Source organism: Oryzias latipes, chromosome 3 (assembly GCF_053564925.1).
Source record: "Oryzias latipes strain Hd-rR chromosome 3, Olatipes_Hd-rR_3.1".
Lineage (NCBI taxonomy): Eukaryota > Metazoa > Chordata > Actinopteri > Beloniformes > Adrianichthyidae > Oryzias > Oryzias latipes.
In genome coordinates this window covers 40221717-40244389 of record NC_136239.1, presented here as the reverse complement: position 1 = coordinate 40244389, position 22673 = coordinate 40221717, and the positions used below count along the sequence as shown (strand labels likewise).

General features: G+C 47.8%; 1 protein-coding gene across 16 annotated transcripts in view; it reads left to right on the top strand.

Moving 5' to 3' along the window:
- Positions 1-22673, top strand: part of znf536 (zinc finger protein 536) — a 336911-nt gene that overhangs the window by 182373 nt on the left and 131865 nt on the right. For 4 of the 16 annotated variants that reach the window (XM_078944692.1, XM_023953729.2, XM_023953730.2 and 1 more), the window contains 2 exons: positions 1078-1158; positions 19959-20062. Coding sequence is in view for 1 of the 16 variants with exons in the window: in XM_078944691.1 (XP_078800817.1) it covers positions 21385-21443 (59 nt within the window). In the remaining 15 variants the exon portion in view is untranslated. Of the gene's footprint in view, positions 1-1077; positions 1159-19958; positions 20063-21191; positions 21444-22673 lie in introns of those variants that run through there. The other 12 variants (XM_078944695.1, XM_078944693.1, XM_023953731.2 and 9 more) reach the window with 4 other exon arrangements.

The following is a 22673-nucleotide window of genomic DNA, read 5'->3' as shown; positions in this document are numbered from 1 at the left end:
TTTAGAAAATGCTTGACTTTATGTAGAATGGCTAATGATTTGGACAATTTAGAGAGAACATGAGTTATGTGTGGTTCCCATGATAATGAATGATTCAAAATGACTCCAAGAAATTTTATTTCATTTACTCTTTCAGGTCTCAAACAACTTTGTGAAGAGTTTGTTACCGCCTCTCCAAAACCGGTGCTCGGTTCCTCCGAGGGTTTGTCAAAGGCAACAGGAATAAAAATAGTTATATGTTTCTGACGCACAGACAGCGTTTATAAGAAAATCCGACATACGCAGAGACGTAAAGGACGGGTTGGACCGGACGAGTCTGAGGCTAAGACTTGATTGATGGAGTTGTTTTAAAGTGGGAGTGACAGCACGGCATCAATGCTATGCTTCTACTGACGCGCAATAGTCGTGACGAAGAAGAAGAGCGGGTTCATGCTCTTTGTGGAGTCTTGTTTGCGTCACCGTCCTGGAATTGATCGTGTCGAGTATCGTGATGCGTATCGCTCCGGCACTATCAGCCAAAATGTGACTTTTTAAAAACACCAATTCATGTTTGCGTCTAAAATCGGAACCACTGACTTACAACGACACAAAACGTTGGTTTTTGTTTGGAGAAAAAGAAAGAACGGCTTCACAAAAATGCTTGAGATGACACTTTGGCGTTTTTTCTCACTCTTTATGAAAATGAAGAAATATCTTTTTTATTTCAGGTCCTTCATGTCATATGTAATCGTTCTGGAATAAAATATATTTTTTTGTTTATAATGCTCTGTTTCGGCTCGTGATTCCCTCGTCTTCATCTGGATATTACCGTCTGAAATTACAGCCGTGATAACACCAATAAAGTAAACGGATGACTTATACGTGCAATTACAGTTTGGATATTTGTGGGATTATTCATAAAACGACATCTTCACGGGAAGTCCTGCTGAAAAAACGAAATAAACATGGCTCTGGGGTGGGGGTGGGGATCAGCAGGCAGGTTTTAATGGCTCTCTCTCTTCTGGCAGCGCTTCCAAACTTGTCAAGACTCAAAAGCAGGTGACTGTGAATTTCCTGATGTGCGCGCTTTGTTTACAGGCTCTTGTCGTCCCACCTTCTGTGAAGCTGTCGGCGCTCTTCCTGACACCCGGCGCTCGTCGGAGAGGCGCAGTCACGCAGGTACGATCACACCCACTGATCGAGGAGGGAGGAGGATATTAAAGGTGCCTGTCACATGTTTGTGCACTTATGTCGTGTTTTCATTTAAATCTTTATCTGCGGGAAGTCAATTATCCCGGTGCCATCGTTCGGAGACATTCATGCCGCACCTGCCGTCTCTGCCGGGGGGTGGGGGGGTCAGTGGCTCGCTCAAAACTACATTTACGAAATTCTCCGGGATTTTCCAAACTTTGGGCTTTGCCACAAAACTCAAAACCAAAGTCTGAATCTACGATTAGATTTTTCATTTCTTCTGATGTTCTGAACAAAGTCGGAGTTTCTTTCACTGAATTTGTGCAACAAAAGTCTGCCAAGATTAAGAAAAGCCCTAAATATTTTGTCATTTCAGTCCTTTTGAGCTCGACAGCCACCATGTTTAAGGCCGTTTCAGTTGTAGAGATTATTTTAAGGTCATCGGGGTCAAAGTAGATCCACCAGATCTGCAAGACTTTTAAAAGCGGGTTCAACATCGGCTGTAATGACGTCTTTACGTGAGGGTTCCAAGACGTCAGACCAATCCACAAGCGGTACTTGTTGCAGTTTCAACAACAACCACTGGGGGCTGGTTTGCAAAAGAGGCAAATTCCCGACTGTAGCCCTGTAGCAGCCGGGCTTTAGCTGCAGGGTGGGCGCTCTTTGAACTTCCGGAACTCTTCAACCGTTTAAGCAATGAACGTCATTCCAGTGAATTCCGGAGTGTCGATATGCGACATATCGCTGATATGCGACACTTACACTACAGCAGTGAAGGGATCCTTCTCCAGTCTGGGGGTGAAGCCTGAGTCCCAACTGCCCTTACGGTGGATCTGTGGGTAAAGAAAGGTCAAACCCGAACGGGGCACTCGGGGGACAGTATCAAGGTCGCATTCATGCAGGTTTTTTCTACGGTCACACTGCGGGCGACGGGTCGGAGTGAACACGTGTACGAAAACACGTAGGTGTAAGTAAGGGGGAACTGGGTGAGAAGCAGGCTGAACAAAGGCCCAGTAGTGCTGTTCACGTGAAATGTTGCCTGCAGCATGACTGTTATGGGTTCACAACAGACGTGCGATTCTTCGTCTTTTTCTTTGTTTCCTGTCCTTTAGCGCACGTCCACCCCTACAGGTGGAAGAGGCTTGGTGCAAAATGGAAAGGCCTTTGGGTCACAGCTCTATGCGGTCATAGAATCCGCAATTGTTACTTTCCCCTCCATGATCTTTGTACAAGCGGTTGGTTCTTTCGTGGCCGGGATAGGCTCCAGCAGCCCCCGTGACTGAAGGGACAGAATGGGTCTAGAAGATGAGTGGATGAATGGTTCGTCCCTGAATAAAAAAGGACGCCATCGGTACTTCACCAACAATTACGAGCCCCTGATTGGTCCAAGTTCAAGTCGTTTAAGTTTCATTGCTCTTGTTGTACGTAGAACCGGAAAATAGAGACTAGCGAGAGTTTTAAATGCGGAGCCCAAAAGTTGCGTTTATGTGCGTTTACATACGTTTGTCCGAATTCCTTCATTACTCAGCGCACTATATAGTATATAGAGCATTCTGCGTTGTGCAGTGCTGTCCGAGTCTACAATTCCAAAATCGAGTCCCCTAGAAATATCCCAGAAGTTTCTGAGAAAAACTCACTAGATTGGCGACTAGAGACCACAATGCATCGCGTTTGAACAACCTTTGTGAAAAAATGTATCTGAATTTATTTTTTAATAAATCATGAACATATTCATCAACAGGACACAGTGGAGCGTCGTGAAACGCTGGTATTGATAGACTTTCCGTCTGTGAAGCGGGTGACGTCATATTTGCCATTAAATGACTAAAGTAGAGATCACGGTGTCCCTTTTAAAATCCAGGGCACGACATAGTCCAGCTCTCTATAGCCGTTCAGTAGTCCGGGATTGGGGAGGGAATTCGGACACGGCCTCTGAGTTTTCATAGGAACGTGCGTTGGCGAGGTCGGTGTGAACGCCGCTTTAGGCTGCGGTTACCAACTTCAACGTTTAACCTCCATGTTTTTGCTTTGATCCACTGAAATGATGGTTTGTTGATGGATGATAATTAGAGCAGAACAGGAATTCTGCTGCTATAAAATAATTTTCCCGTTAATAATTCAGCTGTTTGTTTCTGGATGTGCTTTTGCATTCGGCCAGCTTTTTTTTTGTGTTTTCTTTTTGGTTGGGGGGGGGGTCTCTTAATAATCCTTATTGACCAATCTTATAAAAATCTTTTTAAAAACTTTATTGGGCATAAAGTTTTCTTATAAATTCCACCACATAAGAAATTATATGGAAGGAAATTGTTAAACAGATGTTAGATCTTGAATGAATTCAAAAACGCTAAAAACTTTATTTAAAACACTGATCTGTACTGCATTCCTCAGAGATCTCTAACTCAGAGGGAAACAGCAGGAACCTTGAAACTTTTCTGCTTTTTACTTCATGGCGGTAACCAACGTAGACGTCTAACCGCCTGCGGTTGGTTTGGCGTTTTCGAGCAGACACTCGGTTCATGTTTCCTCACTTTTGTTGAAACCACTTGAGGTGTTTGTGAGCGCGTCGGACAGGCTATGTAGCCTCCTCTTCATCATGTGTTGACACGCACACACACGCTTACACACATGTGCACACAGTTTGTCAAAAAGCCACATCTCTGTCATTGCCTCTCTGTGCAGCTCAAGGAGACAATTAGCAAACAGAGGTGACATGCTAAACAGGTGCAAGCCATTATTCCTGGAGCTGGATGAGCGTGGCCACCCCGTCTCTCGCGGAGACGGGCTGTTATAGAACGACGCGAGGGGGGCTGCGGGCCTCCATGATGGGGGATCATCTGACAAGTCAGGGGATGTGTCTGCCTGGTGAAGTCAGGAAGCTTCATCCTCGTCTGTAATCAGCTCGTCCTCATCCTCATCATCGGTGCTTTCTTTCCCTTCTCTCTGTTCAGTTCTGCTCGCCTTAAATCTGGACCTCCTTTAAACCACAACACAAACAAATTCAAACTGCAGGTTTTTTTTTTTTGCAAACAGGAAGTTCTCCCGGAGTTTTATTAATCAGATATGGCGCAGATGAGTCATGGCGTTTTGGCTCGTGTCACTTTTTGAGGTATGCGGCGCAGATTTCCTTCATATTGGAAGCAGAGCTAACACATGCTACCCCTTGACGTATTCTCACACCATTTCTCACACAAACTTGCAGACTCTCACACTCCTCCATGACTTCTATAGAGAGAAATGCATAAACAGGCTGCAGCTCACATGAAAAAAAAAGAAAAGAAAAACCCGTCGGCGGAGGGAAAGAGGAACACCTTCTGACAGTGTTTTGCAGCTGACAGTTTTGCATTTCAGCTCGTTTCTCTCCCGTTTAAGCAGATCGCAACAGAAACAACGTGACCTTCACTGACGGGGGGGCGGTAACGAGCTGGCACGACGACACGAACGCACAAAAAAGTCCCAAAGTCTGTTCACCCTGAACAACCCAGACACGTTTGAAGGGGACACAGCGTCACAATTTCGGTTTCAATCAGCTAAATCTGTCAATTCGCTTTTTCCTCAAAGTAATTTCTGCGTACTTCCTGTGGCAGCAGGTGTGTTTGTACAGGCCACGCCCACATTCTTTACGTCACAAGGCAAAGTGGCGTCTAAATGCGTTCAGCTGTTCTGTGTTTAGCTAGTAAAGCATGAATTGAAATATTTTTTTCCTGTAAAGTCACTCATCTAACACAATGTGGCATGACCTGTTGCTATGGCAACCGTGAAAAGTTTACCCCCCCCCTCCAAAAAAACCCCAAAATCCAGTGATAATAGCTTTTTAGCAAAAACAAAAAGCCAGTTTATTTGTCCACAAACGTCCAGATAACTGAGCAGAAAGGTTGTGGATTTCAAATTGATGTGTTTTCTCTCAAATCAGTTTCTTTCCAAATGACTGTCGGTTGTCGTAGCCGTGTCTGTTGTAGCGTTTTTAGATACAAAGTCCTTCATTTGTCATTGCTACTGATGAAAGGGTGACATTCGTTAACACGGGCACTAATACTCTAAAGGGTAAAAGGTGGTTGTCTTGGAAACGTTGGTGTTTCCTGCATTTTCTTCATAGACATAAATCTACGAAATAATTTGGAAAAATGTAGAGAAAGATATTTTTCTGCATTTTCTTATTATATGATGCAGCTGTTGTAAAATAAAGGCCGTGTCTCATAGCTGCTACGTGCTCTGGAAGCATTTTCTACGTATGAAATTTCAGTCTTCCGTGATCCATGCGTGATCTAAGTCATTCACGCGTGTTTGTGGCGTTCGTCGATGTGCGTAGACCTCCGTCAACGGTTTCAGCCATTGAGTCTTTACGTAAATTCGGTTTTGAGCTGTACAACATTTTTGGTGGGTTGACACTTATGCAGCTTACGCGTATTGTACGTCGTTTATATGCAACTATTATGTAAATCTTACGCCATTGTGCGTGATTTTCGCGAGATGCAAATGAAAACTTTGTGTCTTTCCATGACTGTTCCACATATATGTCACAGACTTTTCACGCATGAACCACAGATGTATAACTCCTGTATCGCGCATACATATCAAAATGTAACTGATGCACGAAACACTAATGAATCGCATATAAACATCCCAATAATCACACGGTTCATGTTCTATGTTGGTTTTTGTGTTTTTTGCGTGCTTTATTTGTACTTCTTCTGTGGTTCCTTCATGATACATCTGTGAAAATTTCAAGTTAAGACCACAACCTACTTTTTCCACGTATATTCATGCATGACCAATTTTCACCCAAGAAATATGGACAAAATGAACGTAGTGACTGTGTGACAGTCTTTGGTTTTCTGAGGTAAAGTCCAGGATTCTCTTTTTTTGATCCAGTTCAGGGTTCATGTGTGCAGGTCTAAATCTGAATGGAGCTGAAGAAACAGGAACCTTTTATCTAAACGCCGCCATGAAGCAAATTTAAGGATTTCTTCTTCTGAAAAAAGATCTTTCCCCACCGCATTTGTGTTTGAGGATTGGCTTTCATGGAATCAAACCAACGATCCCCTCTCGTTGGGCCGGACACGAATTGATCTCGCCGCGGTCTTTGGCGGCTGGTGACATGGATGCTGAATTCCTCCTGAGAAGCATTTGAGCGGAGTTCTCTCCGACGCAAAAGGTGAGGCGCGGCGCGGTGGGCGGAGACGGGTCAATTCTGCCACAGCGTCTTCTGGGGTGTTGTTGTGTTAAGATTGTCGCTGCTGTGCGGTACTCTACCCCGCTGATATAAATAAGGGATGATTGGCATCAGAGTGGAAAAAAGCTCTCCTTCTCTCATTTTATCTCCCCTTCCCTCCCTGACAGCCTTCATTTGCTGGAGGAGTGGCAGACTTGGTGGGAGTTAATGATTATAATTATTTAGCTTTTTTTTTTTTTTTGCATTTCGGGATAATTATTTAAGAGGTTTGTGTAGTCATTGTTGTAATCAGTAAAAAGAGATTACAGAAAATCCTCATGCCAACAGATGGCACTTGGCTGTTGTTGGTTCATTTTAAATCCGGTACGGCGCTCGGTAGCAGCCGGGCGAGAGCGGGGGGACGACCACAAAGGGGCCAAATTATAAAACAATTTGTTCTTCATCATAAATCCATTTGTCATATTTCCTGCTCGTGGAGGAAGAGGAGGGACGGACGGCCGTTAGCATCGCGCCGCTAACGGGCCCGTCCCCCCCGTCAGGCGGAGTTCTGGGAGTCGGCGGGCCGTTCGCAAACACACAAACACAAAGAGGCCCAACACAACAAACAGTAATTGACCAGAGAGGCCCCGTCCTGCTGACTTTAGCCTGGGACCACAAAGGGAGGGGGGGCGCAGAGGTTGTTAGCATGGATGTGGGCCTTGCCTCAGTTATCTCCATCACTTTCACTTTCCTCCGTGTGTAGATTGTGTCTCTTTCTGTTTCCTGACAAAGTTTCACGGTGGGTGGGGTGGTGGTGGTGGGGGGGGCTCACAATTCAGGGTAGGGGAGCAAGAGGAACACCGAGGCCACTGGCCTACATTCCTGACTAATTGTATAATTGCACCAGCTCTTGAAATGAGCAAGCAAACCCCCCCTCCTCAACAACTAGAACTCCTCTCTGCTCCCCCCCCCCCCCCCCCCACACACACACACACACAAGCAGACTCCCTCCTAAGCCCCCACCCGCCCATCCACATGCACTTTCTTCAAAGCAAATCACAAAAGAGCATTTTGGGAATATTCATAATGTGAAAAAACGTCCATTATTTATCTGGCAGATTAGCATTCCAGGAAAAAGCCGCCCCCCCACCCCCCCACCTCAGAATAATTCTTTGATGGTTGGTTGATCCGGTCGGTTCAGTTCCTTTTAGAACCGAATCAGAACTCAGATGAAGATTATGAAGGGAGGGGCTTTGACGTCATACCCTGAATAAAGCTGGTATCGCCCGTAAAGGGGATCCTTTATGGCGCTATCATGGTTTGGGTCGCTCAGTTGACCATGAAGTTGCCCTGTTTTATTGGCAACATCATCTAGTGGTGGGGGGGTGTGGGCCATGTTTTAACAACCATGCTCCAGTAAACAGAAAACATTAGAATTGTTTGCAGTTTTTCTGGGAGCCAAAGGGCAGAAATAAAGGAAAGTGTTTTGGTAGGAAGTCGATTGACTCTTAAAACTACAAATGTGACCTTTTACCCACTAATGTAAAATCCAGGCTCATAATAATCTCAAATATTACCATTCTACATTGTTCTGAATGCTTTGGTCTTCATAATGTTTTTATCTTGTTATTGCAGTTAGGCTGTTCAAATCAGTTAGCAGTCGTATCTCTACCTGCTGCTATGAACAATCCATGTTTGACCATCAATCTCATGGCTTGGGCCATAGTAGGAATAATAAAATTTACTGATAAAATGTTTTTTAACCTTCAGTCCAAGATTAACCCCGGATTTCCACTGGTCTGTCTGCGGTGCGTCTCCATTGCGTTGCGTGGGGAGTCCGTTTCATGACCAGTTAGTCAGTTAGTTTGCTAAGGCCGTGTCCAAATTCCCTCCCTAACCCCCAAAACACGATATAGAGCAGGAACATTTAGTGCCTGGAATTTTAAAAGCAATTCAGAGTAGTGAACGAATTCGGCCAAAGCTGTTGTCTCTGTAGCATCTTTGGTCCGTTCCCCGCTCCCCCTGGCTCAGAGGAGTGGATTGTCCCGCCATCTCCTTGTCAAGTAGTTCGTCCCCCTCTCTCCACTCATCCAAGACTTAACCAATTAGCCCTCTTGTTCTTGAAATTGCACGCTTTGGCTCACAAAAGACGTTTTTGAAATTCAAAATTACAGACTGACTGCAGACAGACTGCACACGCATCACAGACTGCAGACCCATCACAGACTGCAGACGCATCACAGACGGCCACAGACTGACTGCAGACAGACTGCAGACGCATCACAGACTGACTGCAGACTGACTGCAGACAGACTGCAGACTGACTGCAGACAGACTGCAGACAGACTGCAGACTGACTGCAGACTGACTGCAGACACATCACAGACTGACTGCAGACTGACTGCAGACGCATCACAGACTGACTGCAGACAGACTGACTGCAGATGCATCACAGACGACCGCAGACGGTTTCCAGACGGACCAGTGGAAGTCCGCCTATAGGTCCTCAATGATAAAGTGGACTTGACTTTCTTGTAGAAGGCTTAGCCCACTATAAAACTCTCAGAGGACAAAGAATTCCCATCATTGGGCGTCCAAACCTTTATTAACAAATATCACTTTTTGTCTGCTTTCAAAGGCTCAATAATATTACCTGAAGCTGCAAGTTTTCCTGCTTCATTCTGGGAAGTCGGGCAATAATAATAAAGCTCAAACTGGAGTATATGTAGCATGTAACCCCCCCCTGCAGGTAGAGATGGACCCCCACAGCTGGAGGCTTCCTTAAAACATTAAAAAAATGTCAAAGCAGCTTGATTTTCTGCTTTTGCTGCCTGACTCAGCAGTAAAGTGCCCAGATGCTGTTTTAGTGCTCCTTCCGTTTGGTGGACGGTTCCTCGCAGGACGCGTGGCGGCCTTGGCGTGACGCTCCCTGCTCATTTTCCTGACCTCGGAGGGCTCCGGCCTGACAGCAGAAGGGGTTTTAACTGTTTACACAGGCTGTAAATCACCCCCCCGCACCCCCCACCACGAGTCCCCTTCACACTTCCCTGAATTAAGTTGTAAACTTTCTTTTCTTTTGAGTTTTTTTTGTCATAAAATAAGCAGTTTAACGAGCGGTGAGGGATGATCTACCTGCGTGCTGCGTTAGCGCTCATATTTTACTGTTACTACCCGAGCTCATGGTCAAATTGGATTTCCCGATTTATGGCCCTTGCCATGTTCTGTTCATTTCCATGACGACTGAGGGTGGGAGGGGGGCGGCGTCCTAACAGGATTGCGGGTTGCTGTTAAAACGAAGCCGTTAATTAATGCTATTGATCCGCAAAAAAGAAAAAAAAATAAAGCAGAAAAGAGAAAAGTGATTTGCATACAGCACTGGTGATCAATGCATTAACCGATTTCTTTTTCTCTGCCCCCCCCACTTCTAAAATCTGATTTCCTGAGTTTTCAAAGTGAGATGGGGGGGAGTGGGGGCTAATGTGGATCGATCCGGCTCCTCTCAGACGAGAATATAAAGCGTTTTATTAGCTGCTGACTTTTTCTCTTTTTTAAGTATTTGTTGTTTTTCCTTCAAGGCCGTACTGGGTGGGTGGGGGGGGGGCATGGAAATCAAAAACAACAGAGGCGTTAAAAAAGCAATATGTTGCCCCCCCTCCCGCCGCTCCGTCTTTCTCACTGGTTCTGTCAAGAGCAGCTTATTATAGCGTATTGATTTATAAAGCTTTAAATGTGATCCTCCATGTCCAAGTCAAGGGCAGGCGGGAGAACGGGAAGAGCAGCGGGGTGGGAGGGGTGGCAGAGAGGAACAGATAGAGTCAGAAAACCAGTGTCCACGTCGTTGGGCCGGGTGGGGGGGGGGGCGTTTTCAGAGAGGCTCTGCAACACAAAAGGGTAATTGTTTTAGCCCAGATGTTGCTTTCGCACAACAAGCAGGATACAATGTTCCTACTGAGCTGATGAGCCCAATCAGTGAAATGATTAAAAATTGATTTTGTCCCTGTAATTACAGTATGTAAACTACTTAGCCGGGATTGCAAAGGAAGTGATTTTCTAATTACGTATATACTCTGGTGTCTAATGATTGGTTTTTTGAAGTAATGAAGAGAAGGTCCTAACGACTCCGCTGTGTTCTGTTGTTGAGGGGAGGAAACAGAAAGTCCTGCCTGCATGTGTCTATGTTTTTGTGCATGCAGCCGGGGCTGGGGCTGGGGCTGGGGGGGGGGGGGGGGGCAGAGCATCGTTAGGGCAAGACAGCAGGCTCGGATACAAAAGTGTGTGTGTGTGTGTGTGGGGGGGGGGGGGGGGAGGAGAGTTGAGTTTTTGCCAGGCGGTGCTCGCACGGTAACACGGGGGCCCTGTGTTCGCTGGCGAATGGGATCTGGAAGCTAAATGGAGGCTGTGACTTCTCATGGGGGGTGGGGGGGGGGGGTTGGCCAGGCCCCGACCGGCCCCGGCAATCTGGACTCTGCAATTAAAACCTCACGGGGGTTTGGGATTGAGGACACGGCGGGAAGCAGCCCGACGTCCAGAAGGGCTGATTGTTGCTGACGCGTTCTCCGTGGTTCCACGCGATCCTCACCCACGTCACAGTCCCCCCCCCCTGACCAGGTGTGAGCGGGAAAAGCTCCGCCCTTCCTGAAGATATTGCCATAGCAACTGGGCTAAAGCGGGTTTGACACAGAAGCTAAAAAAAAACCACAAAGGCCAAAGCTGCCCGAGCTCCCTGTTCAAAAGTCTTAAGTAGAATTGAGGCCCCGCCCACAACATGACATCATTGTCTATGTTGCCTCCGCCCCCTGGGGGCAGAGAGGTGGGGGTCGTTCAGGGTAAAGGAAAAGCCCACTCAGAGGCGGTTTGCAGTTTGATTCTGGCTGATTCAGTTGTAATGCTAAATGTCATTGGCGGCGGCGGCGGCGAGCTGAAACTGGACGCTCATCAGCGTCAGTTTCAAAGGAACCATCGTCTTCGTTTTGGGATAAAGTTTGGCGTGAAGGGGTGGGGGGGGGGGGTGCGCATACCTGCAGAATAAAATGTTTTAGTTTAGTCCACACTTAAAATCCAGTTTTTGTGACACAAACGAGGCCTCTATGGACAGGAGATGAATGTCCCTGCAAAGTGGTGGCTGTATGATGACAGAGACATCAGGGGGCGGGGCTTCTGATCTGTGTCCGTCCCCTCAACAGGCTCTCAGAGACGCCACCTTTGACCTCCGCCGTAAATCATAGTCCAGCGTCACTCCAGGTAAGAAGTGGCGAGGCATTGAGACGGTCCAGGAGTCACTATATCAGAGAGGGGGGGGGGGGCATTAAGAGAGCACATACATCACAGCACACAGAAAGAGCCCCCCCCCCCCCCCCCTCTATAAAGCAGAAACAGGCTTATCGTGGGTCCAATTGTCAATCTTTAATTAGGACTTTATTCATTTGGTTCTTCCAGGGGTATCTGTGGAGGGAAATGCCACTTTTATTGTGGGGGGGGGTAAAGATCCGCGGGTCTGAGCTCCTCTGGAGCATTAATAAGTGACAGAAAGCGAGATTAAGAAAGCCGGGATGCGAGTAGAAAAGAGAAATCTTTGAAAAGCTGCCAGTATCACCAACTGCACTGGTGTGACGCAGCTGATTGGAGGAGCAGCCGATAGCGCCGCCGACTGCGGCCTTTAATAATTCATCTTCCCGGGCTCTGATCTATCATTTTGTACCTTTTGACATGCGATATTGAAATTTAATATTGCATCAATACAAATGATGTATTGCCAGTCGTGGGGAGAAGGGATGTGGATGGCGAGGAGACGTCTTCTTTTCTCCCTTTTCCGCCACTTCATTGTGCTGAAGAAGAAAGAGAATCAGAGAAACATCAGTCTGCCCCCCCCGCAGCTTTGATATGTGTGTTTAAAAAAAGGACAAAACGCTCTGGGATGGAGTCTCTTGTAGGAGTGTGAGCTGGGGGGCGGGCGGAGGTTGAGGAGATCTATGACAGGACTCTTAAGTGTGGGGAGGTCCCGGGGGCCGATGGCGGAGAGGGGCAGGCTGTTGGCTCCCTGACAGCACATCTGGAAAACCGGCTTTGTTCTCGCGCCCGGAACGTCGGAAACCGTCCGTGGTTTGGGAGACGTTGGTCGTGGGGTTTTCCTTCCTTTCGTTGGTTCTTCACGCACCTCGGTTCTGTTGCCTCCTGCATGTTGTGCAGGGTAAACGGGTCGTTCTTTGCTCTGCTCACATCTGCCTTATGGACCTAATCCGTGGATTGATGCACTTCCTGCCTTTCAGTCATTTATGAGAGTGGAAGCTTTGAGAAGGATTTCTTTCTCTGTGCCTGAGAGCTCATGTTAAGACGTTGCAGATTGCTGCTCGGGTTGATTTGACTGATTTGATGAGACTTCCTCCCTCACAGAAGCTCTGAGTTCTGGTCTCAGTCCAGTTACTTAAAGCCTCTGTCACATGCACCTGTACCGGGGGGGTTGACCTGTACGGGTGTTTGGGGTGTCCGTGCCTGTGCAGGGTCATAGAGAGGAGCGGCCACCTTCTAAGGGGAGCGCGGGTGTGTCTTGCTTTAACTTTGAATCAACACAGGAATGTACCATTGTCGTGTGTGTGCTAAGTGTATCATGTAGTATTTGTAAGACTAATGGAAGTTGCACACACTTGTGCTGTTGTACAGTGTCCTCACGCCACACTCTAGTCGTTAGTAAGGTGCGTTTACGAGCACACACATGGTGTGCACGTGAAAAGTACCTGTAGGATGTCCACAAACTACCCTCTGATTGGATAATTCCCTCATTTCTAACAGTCATCCTGCAGCAAGGAGCGTGCACGTATCACGTGAACAGCTTCTTGTACAGTCGGACCCGCCTGCGTCTCACCTACATCAACCTTTCTTAGCCTTATGTGTTGCAGAAGTGTTCTCTACGAGCTTTCGGCCACAGCATGCCCCTAGAAAAAATACGCATGAACATTTTCTCTGTAGAGGTTGACTGAGCGGCCTAAGATCGAGATATTTCTTGCGGGTCACCTGAATGTCCCGTTCAGATTTTTCACCCACAGACAGCCTCTTTCCACCCATAAGGACAGTTTGGACTGAGACTCAAGCAGAAAGACGCATGAATGTTAGTTTTTATGCTGATGACTCGCCACTTTGGTAGTGAGGGCCTCCTTGCTGGAGATAACTGACTCAAACATGAGTTGGTTGATCCCAGAGTTTACCAAGATTCTTCACTGTGCCAAGGCTCCAGAGGACTATTGCTGTGATCACCAGAGGTATTCAGTTCAGTTACACTTCAGAAACCACAAAAAACTCAAGGCTCCAAAGATGGACACTTCTGGAAACATGAAACCTTCTCCCAGTCTGGAGGACTTTGTTCTCCTCCTTTATTCCCCAGAAACCTCCTCTTCCTCCATTCTTGAAAGGACGGTAAACCAATGAGAAGAGGGGATCCTACCACCCTCTGTGTTGGGGAGACCATCCGAATGTGGTGGACAATGTGAGAAGGAATTTAAATAAGAAGCGTCTGGTTTGAGGAAGTCCTCAGCCTGAAAGTCCAAAGCTAGAAGCTTTCTTTTCTAAACTTCTTCTCTTGAAAACGTCTTCATGAATGACATCCAGGCTGAACCAGAGTTTTGGTCTTACCAGAACTCTCTGAGTGTGTCGTTCCTCCAGCTTCCACCATCCTGCACCACAGGCAGAAGCTCTGCAAAGTGACAGGAACGTGACCTTGTTCGGGTCACTGAAGATGCTGAAGACGTTCAGCTGAATGTGAAGTTTCTTCACAGAAAGAGGAGCGAGCTGTCAGAGGGAGCAGCGGTGGCGGCGTGCACCTCCATCCTCACCTCCGCCTGCACCATCTGGCTCGCCGCTGCAGCTGTCAAGGACAAAGGCTAAACACAGCCTGTCATTCATTTAGCAAAGACAATCACTCGCATCAGTGAGCCTTTGGCAACCGGAGGACTTTCACAGATTTACCAGTCGTCCCCCCCTGGATTTGGTTTCAACCATCAACTGTGTGTTTACAATAAAAAAACTTTGTTTACTGCTGTTTTGTCTAAACACAAACTTGTAGTCCTCGACTTCTTCTAGATTAATTTCACAATTTAGCTTGAGTTATGAAGTTTGTTTTAATGGCTAAAATGATTTATTTGAACAGAAAATACGTCAAACTCCATCCATGCCGGGATTTCTGCCCCGTTTCCATAGCAACCGTTAACTCTAGCATTGTTTGTGTAGGGGCGGAGTTTGTGGGCAGCTAATCTGAGATGAACAATGATTGAATACTGTCTAAAATTTGGCAAAAAATGAAATTAATAACTAAGGATCAAAGGGGAGGAGCCTAAATAGTATGTTGACTCCGCCCTCCATTGATGTAAAGGACATTCTTCTTCTCTCTGACCGATTTTGAATGAACTGGAAAAAGGGAGAGTCGAGTGGCAACGTGACGTGTGGGGTGATCGCCCCGGACGGTGGTGTTGATGGTGGCATGGGGGTGGGCGGGGTCTATATGGGACGGGCTAATTACAGTGATGCACAGAAACATCATTACTTCTGCAGTGGTGGTGGTTGGGGGGGGGGGGGGGGTAAGGGACGGGGGGTGACCAGGAACCATGTCGGCGGCGTGGCCCCTCTGCACGTTCGCATTTCTACCTCCCCAAACCTTTGATACAGGATGTCGGAGGTTTGGAGAGGGAGGGGAGGAATCTGTGCTTGGAGCAGCTGCTGCCATATTTTTTTTGGGGGGGGAGTAAATCTGCATTCAAGGAAGCCTTAATCCAAAAAACTGAACGCCTTCCAAGAAGGCTGACCTTTCGCGGTGCCCTGACACGGCTCCGAACACGGAGGAAGAGCGCCGTGCTTGTAGGTGTTTGGGTATGTCAGCAGTAGGGGGGGGGCAGTCACAGCAGAGGGAGAATGAGGTGCAGCTGGGAGGGGCCTGGGGTGGCGGCGGGTCACAGCGTGCCTCCCCTGCTCTCAGCCGTATGTCACGGCTTTTATTATTCCACCGCCCAAGGTCCCGGCCCGGTGAATCCAGGAAACGGCGTTTGTTTTTTTCTTCTTTTTTTTTTTGAGCAAACGCAGGAAAAGCGGCGCAAACAGCTACAAGCTGCGAGCAATAATCGGATGTTGTGCCATCGGAGATGAACGCTCTGAAAGCCCCCCCCTCTGTGACCTTTAAAACTCATTATTGTTGTTGAAGTTAACAGTTAGAAGGTAATAAATGTCTGTCTGCCAAACACCTGAAAATAAAACCAGGCAACGCCGCTGGTTTGATTCCACCGGAAAATCCCAGCATCCCACAAAACAGAGACATTCCAGGGGCAAACTCTTTTATTTTAACACCTTCCCAAAAATATTTAGGTTTTTCTGACTTTTATTCTGTCATTTTCATTAACCATAGATTTATTTTTTCTCATTTTGAATAAATCTATTATTAATTTATGAATAAATACACGTCTGATAAAATAGAGGGTTTTCCCTAAACTACATCCTGTTTCTTTTCACAAATATTTTAATTGGATCAAATCTTCCACTTTTATTCTGAAAGTTTCTCAGGTTATTTTTAATAAAGGAAACGATCCTTAAACCCAGAATCCATCTGCTCTTCCTCATGTTTTCTGTTTTTTCGTGGAACGAACTTCATGATCCCCTCCGTTTCTTCATCTTACCCGGTGGGGGGGTGTTGGTAGGTCAACACCTCGGCAGGTGGGGGCGTTTGGGGCCAGGTGACCTTTGTCTGTCATTGTTTTGCTCCTCACACTTCGCCCGGGGAGCAGAGAAGGAGCTTAGTGCCTTCCACCTGCCACCGACTTCCCGACCGTTGAGCCAAATATTGGCATGGGGAGGTGGGTTGGTGATGGGGGGGTGGGGCGGTTGGCAAAGGAAAGTTAAGAAGATTGTCATCAGCTGATGCGTCTCCCGGTGTTCCGCAGAGCAAACAGCAGACGTGGCGCCCATGGATAAATGAAGCGCACCTTCAGTGAGTGGGGGGGTGGGGGTGATGGAGTGGAACACCCCCGACGCTGCCCCCGCCAGGCCTGATTGAGATCAGGTGGCTGCCAAGTGTCTCAGCCGGTCTGTCCGTGAAGGATCTGCCGTCTCCGCCTCGTCTCGCGGGCGACCGTCGGCCTCGCCACTTTGACGGATGTCCTCCCGTGTTGTGTGTGTGTGTGGGGGGGGGGGGGGTGGGGGGGTGTTGACACTCTTCATATTTCAAAACTGAGGTCTGAAGGAAGAAATGAAGATTGATGCCAAAGAATGGCAGCCAATTCCTGTCTATATATTATCATTTTCATACGGGCGCGCGTGACGACTGTTTCCAAATCAACGGGGACCTCGTCCGCCGCCGCCGCCGTGATGGACGAGCGCATTAGCATCCGCCACAACATTAGATTTGCTCGAAATTATTGATCTTTTGTTTGCCAGCCTGGCAGACCTCCATCGGAGTCCCCCCCCCCCCCCCCCCTTTTCCTCGCCGTCACCTCTGTCCCGGCTCGCCGCTTTAATCTGTTTTTAAACCGCCCCCCCCTTTCCTGTCAGCGGTGGCTTTAAAGCGCGGCCTCGCCCCCGCTATCTGATTCCCTTAAAATTTTTAATCCGGCGCTGATAACCTCGCGTTATTACGGTGCGGCGCACAAACACGCGGCGCTCTGTGGCTCTGCTCTTCCTCTTTTACCTTCTTAGTGGAGAAAAAAATCCTTTTATCACACAATGGGTAATTTATATCCATTACCAGCGTTTTCAATCCTTTTCAGCACGGCTGTCACTGCCTTTGGCACACTCCTGATTAATGTGATCTAATAATAGTCTGCCATTATATTTCCTTTAGTAAAACATGTAGCAACATCCCATTCAGCGCCTCCAAATTCATCGCCCCTTAAAACATTTCTTCTCCTTCTTTAAAGCTAGATTGCGGTTTTTCTTGTTTCCTGCTTGGAGGTGATTTTTGTCGGGGGCGGGGGTGTTTAGTGATGGTACGCTCCTGTTGCAGACACCACTGATGGGCATCAATGGAGACACAACTGGTAGTCTAGTTTTTAGGGCTCTAAAGACATGTTTTAACCCCACCCCCCCATACTTAAAAAAGTATTTGCTCCACTTCAAACCTGCAATGGTGCATCCAAAGTAGACCTGCACAATATATCGCAAATTTATAGCCTGTGCAATACGCAAATAGCAAACGTTGGCGAAAATTTGCTTCACAGCAAGAAGGCCTCTGGTTCAAGTCCCGGCTGGGGGACCTGGAACAGAACATCAATGGGGGACCTTCCTGTGTGGAGTTTGCATGTTCTCCCCGTGCATGCGGGGGTCTCTCCAGGATCTCCGGCTTCCTCCCACCCTCCAAAAACATGCTTCATAGGTCAATTGGCTACTCTAAATTGTCCACAGGTGTGAGTGTGAGAGTGAATGGGTGTGTGATTGTGGACATTCTACCCTGCGACAGACTGGCGACCTGTCCAGGGTGTCCCCTGCCTTCGCCCACAAGTGGCTGGGATAGGCTCCAGCAACCGCGTGACCCCGAAAGGGAAAAATGGAATAGAAAATGAATGAATGCTGCAAGAATCTTATGGCAACTTGAAGTATTTAACAAATCAAATCAATCAATCCTTTATGAATTCGGCCAATCAGATGGACGCCTTTACGTTGTTTAAAGTTGAAAGTTGAAATTTGATCAAATCAGATGTGACGTATGGTCGGCGTCCCCTTCCTTTCCTGGACGTGCCAGCCGTTTCACAGTTGATTGTGTAGGAGGAATGAATATTTGCAGTTTGTGCCCGGCCGGAGTTCTACAACACCAAGTAGGTGAAGTAGGTGAGAATGCATAAGGATAGTGTCGGTCACGTGATACGTACTCACTCATGACTTATGGAAATGAGGAAACTAGACAATCAGAGTGTAGTTTGTGTGGACGTCCTACAGGCGTCTTATGGATCACCTACGGATCACGTACACACCGCATGTGTGCAGCTTTGGGCGCGGTCAGTAAGGAGCCAGAAGTCTTACCTCACTAACGACTACAGCCTGGCGTAAGAACGCCGTACAACAACATCACCTGTACGCCAAGTGCCTGTAACTTCCATTATCCCTACGAATACTTCACAATACACTTACCACGCACACGACAATGGTACGTTCCATTTTAATGACATCCCTTGAGGTGGCCATACGAGCCTCAAAGGAACTGCAAGACACACCTGCGCTCCCCTAAAGATGCTGGGACTCCTCTCTACGACCCGGACTGGACAACCCAAGGACCAGCAGAACCTGTTGGAGTCAAACCCTCTCTCAGTCTATGTGACAAAGTCCAGAGACACTGCAGAACAACAGGAACACAGAGGAACATCTGGCCTTTAACCAAAACATCTTGATGTAGAGGATGTTTATGCAACATGTGGACTCAAACAAGCAGATCGATAAAGTTTCATACCGTAACTTTTCTAAATGGAGAATATTCTCCACCAGATCAGGTCAGGGTCAAGAGCACCTGAATTCAACACCAGAGCAGTGATGCTCAGGTTCTGAGAAAAGTCTGAACTTCAATCTGACAGAACCACCTTGGTGAGGAAGGATGGGAATGCTGACTCCCACCCTTGTTGTGGTTCAGGTCTCCTCTTTGAAAAGTCCGCCTGCATTCACACTGAAGGGAACCGTGCCAGGGTTCATCTGCAACCAGACACTAACCCGCGTTCTGAAGAGTTCTGGCGTGTTTGGTTCAAAGCAGAGTCCAGGTGAGCTCTCACACCTGCAGAACCAAGAGGGCCAGGAGGGGAAACCAGAGCCGGACCGGGTCTGGACCTGCCAGAGGAGACGCTCCTGTAGGACTTTAGACGACAGCAAACCCTTTGGTTTGACGGAATTCCAACAGATTTCAAAAGAAAAAGATGCAATCAGCCTAAAGTTTTCAGTAACAGAAAAAAGAAACTGGCATCAAAGATGTTCCCCGCTTGTTGTCCATGTTAGGAGTCCATGCGTGTGCAAACACACACGCCTCTCCTGCCTGGGTCTGTGCAAACACACGTGCACGGGTGAAGCGGCGAGTCCAAACTTGGATGTATCTGTGACGGCTCGTCCAAACACAGCTGTCCGCTGCGGGCCGCTCTTCAGAAACACATTTCCCTCCATTACAGATAACTGCTATTGACCCCGGCCCCCGCCCTCTCCCCCCAGCCCCCCCAGCCCTAACTGAACCCTTCCCAGCAGAGAAAATCGAAGGTAAACCGCTTCTGAGGTGAAAAAGCTTCTCTTTGCATCCCTCCGCTCCCAGACCCACCTGAGCTGGTGGTGGCAGCGTCTCGGGAGCGAGAAGGGGGCGGGGCTTCTCTGCCAGTCAGCAGCTTTTCCCAAACGGTTGTAAATAATGGGTGTGTTGGGGGGGGCGCTTAATGACCTGATATGAAATATGTAGCTGCAGGTCCATGCACGAGATGCATTATTGTTTTCTCTGGTGCATTAATGCAGCTGGGGGTGGGGGTGGGGGGCTGTTTAAGACTCTTTTATTTTTTTTCCATTTTTGTCTGAATTTGCAGCTGAAAGCTTTTCATGAAAAATGTTCCTCCTGAAGAGAACTGCAGGTCCTCTGAGGACCCCCCCCCCCCCCTTCTTGCGGGGGAGGGCAGGGGTGACAGTGAATTCACCCCCCCCTCTCTTTCTGTTTCAGGCTGAGCAGCGTCGACCTCGGGCGGAGCTGAAGCGAGCTAACCGGGGCTGAGCCCGCCGTCCAGGAAGCCCCCGCCCCCCCCTCGTCTGAGGTGACTGTCAGAGGTGACTCAGGGCTTTTAGGAGGGGGAGGGGGGTGCGCTGAGAGACGCCGCGTCACGTCTGACTGACACTTTAGGCTCTTCACCCTTTCAGTTAGGATTTTAAAGCTTCTTTTCTCATTTTCCTCCATTTGATCATCAAATCATTATTTTACTCAACATCACTGGAGATTGAGGACGAATTCAACCCAACCGGTCATTTATGGAACAGTTTTAAGTTTTCTATACGTTATCATTTCATATTTCATAGACGCTTTTGCATTATTCAGCGTGGCTTACATGCCTGAATTGATTGTATTTCTCTTTTTTCAAAACCCCATTTATGATCAACAGTTTTCCAGTTTTTAGCATCGAATAAAGTCACTTTTTTCACTCTTTTTTTTTTACTCTAATGAAGATCAGATATGGATCAGCATCATTGATCATTTCTGACTTTCAGCTCAGCACAAATGTTGTTGCATTCATCAGTTCTTTGGTTGTTGGCTTTAAAGGTATTTAAACCAATTTGGTTTTGTGTTCATTATCAGCAGCTAAATAAATGAAAAATAGAAACAAACATTTGAGGCCCGTTGGTTCTTTAGGGTTACATAAACCTCAAATGTTTGTTTTATTGAAGTCTCTTTCAGTTTTCTTAGATGTTAGATCATCATGATTGTTGATCAGTCTTTGTTTTTCTGGGATTGGATCGTTTTGAACGGGGAATTTAACGTCTTTGACGTCCATCTCTGATACTTTGGTTTCAAATCAGAAGCACGATTGCATTTTCAAATCTTTAGCCTCATTCAGCTGGTATTTTATTTCGGTAATTTAGCTTGTAGGACTGGAACTAGTTTGTTATTATTGATCTTTTTGGTTCATATTTTTCATGCAGCAGTTTTCTGTTTTTAATTCTTTGGTTTTTCTCCGCATGTTTCCGTCTTGTTTTCTGCCGTTCGGCGTCTGTTCTGCCAGATTTTGTCGTTTTTCTCGGAATGTTTTGCGTTCTTGGATTTCTTTGCGCCGGACGGAAGGCGAACAGATGGAGGCTAAGGGGGCGGGGCGGGAAGCAGGGCGGATTGCTGATGTCAGGTTCCTGATGCAATCGGCGTGGGGTGATGGTGACGGCGGCCTGCCAGCAGTTGGCCACAGCGTGCGGCGTGCTGCAGACGGACGGCGTGAGCATGTCGACATAATTCCTCCCTAATCCCATTAGTCTTCCCGTGAAGGGAGGTCGCCTCACGCCGACGCTGTCGTCATCTGAACGGGGCAGCGACCTGCTCGGAGGCGGGGGGGGACCACCTGTCGTTGGGGTGGTGCAGGAAGTGCAAGTCATGGCTAGAGTGGGAGATGCTCCAGAGCCCCTGCAGGAGTGAGGTGGAAACCCCGCCGGCCCTGAAGGATGCCAGGTTAGTTCAGCGAGCAGCTATTTGTGGGGCAGCTGTGGAAAAGCCTTCGCCGTCACACTGGGAATATCTAGCCCAGGTGTGGATGAACACGTCGCGCTCATCTGTTAGTGGCACGGCGGCGAGGTAGCTGATATTAATGTGGGACTTTTAGCGTCCGCAGGTGGACAGATCTCTCCTCATTACCGCTTTAGATGCCCCATTTACCGCTTCCTGTCTGGGAGGAACGCCACGCCTGCCGCGCCTTTTCAAGGTCTTTCTCCGAAAAAAGTTTTGGGGATTTCGTAAACGGGGAGTGATGACACCCAGGCGACCACCGCCCACCCGGTGTATCGGCAGCTCCGGGCGAGCCCTGCACTCCGGATTCTTTTCTCAGAACTGACACTGTGGTGAACTGAAGCAGAAAAGGCCACATATTTTATTTATGTGTCAAAAGAGTGGTGGTGCTGGGGGGGGGGGGGGCTCCCTCGGCTGGCTGGTATCACTCCATCCCTTCAGATCAATTCTCTCAGACGTGGAAGCGATGAGAAAGGAGAAGGGGGGAGGGGGGGCAAATGGCGCTCTTATTGATTTGTGAAAGAAATACAACATTGTGTGACTGGCTTAAAAGTCCACATAAACCTGAGCTGCCAGAAGTGGGCGTGCGCTCGGCCACACGGGCAGGAATGTCAGTGGGGGGTGGGGATTAGCCGTACAACAGCCCCCCCTCCCCACTGACTTCATCATCCCGACCCCGGTCCGTGGCTGAACGTTCCCCCGATGAACGCCGCCTGGAACTCGCGGCTTTGTGTCAAACCGTCCAAACCTAAAAGTTCACGGAGCGGCGAGGGACGGGGGGGAGGAGAAGGGGGGGGGGGTGTCACAGCTAAAAATAGCAGAGTTCTCGAGGATCTGCCATCAGATTCCACGTTTCTCTTTCTTTAGCCCTGAGTGGATCATGTTGGGATCACTAGGGATCCTGACTTGCTGATTCTCTTCACTCCGACTGTCAGAGTTTGGTGTAGAAATCTGAAGAAGAAAAAACCTGTTAGAAACCAGTTGAACTAATAAAAGAAAAAAAAAACTGAAAGCTGCTGGTTAGAAGAAGGATGAAGATCTGAGCGAGAGCCAAAGAAAAGCCGGAGGGAACATCGAGGTTCTCTGAGAGTTAAATCCAGAAAACAAGACTAACTGTTAGCAAACTAGAGAACAATGAAAATCCATCAAACCAATTGATGGAAACAGTTTTGTCTG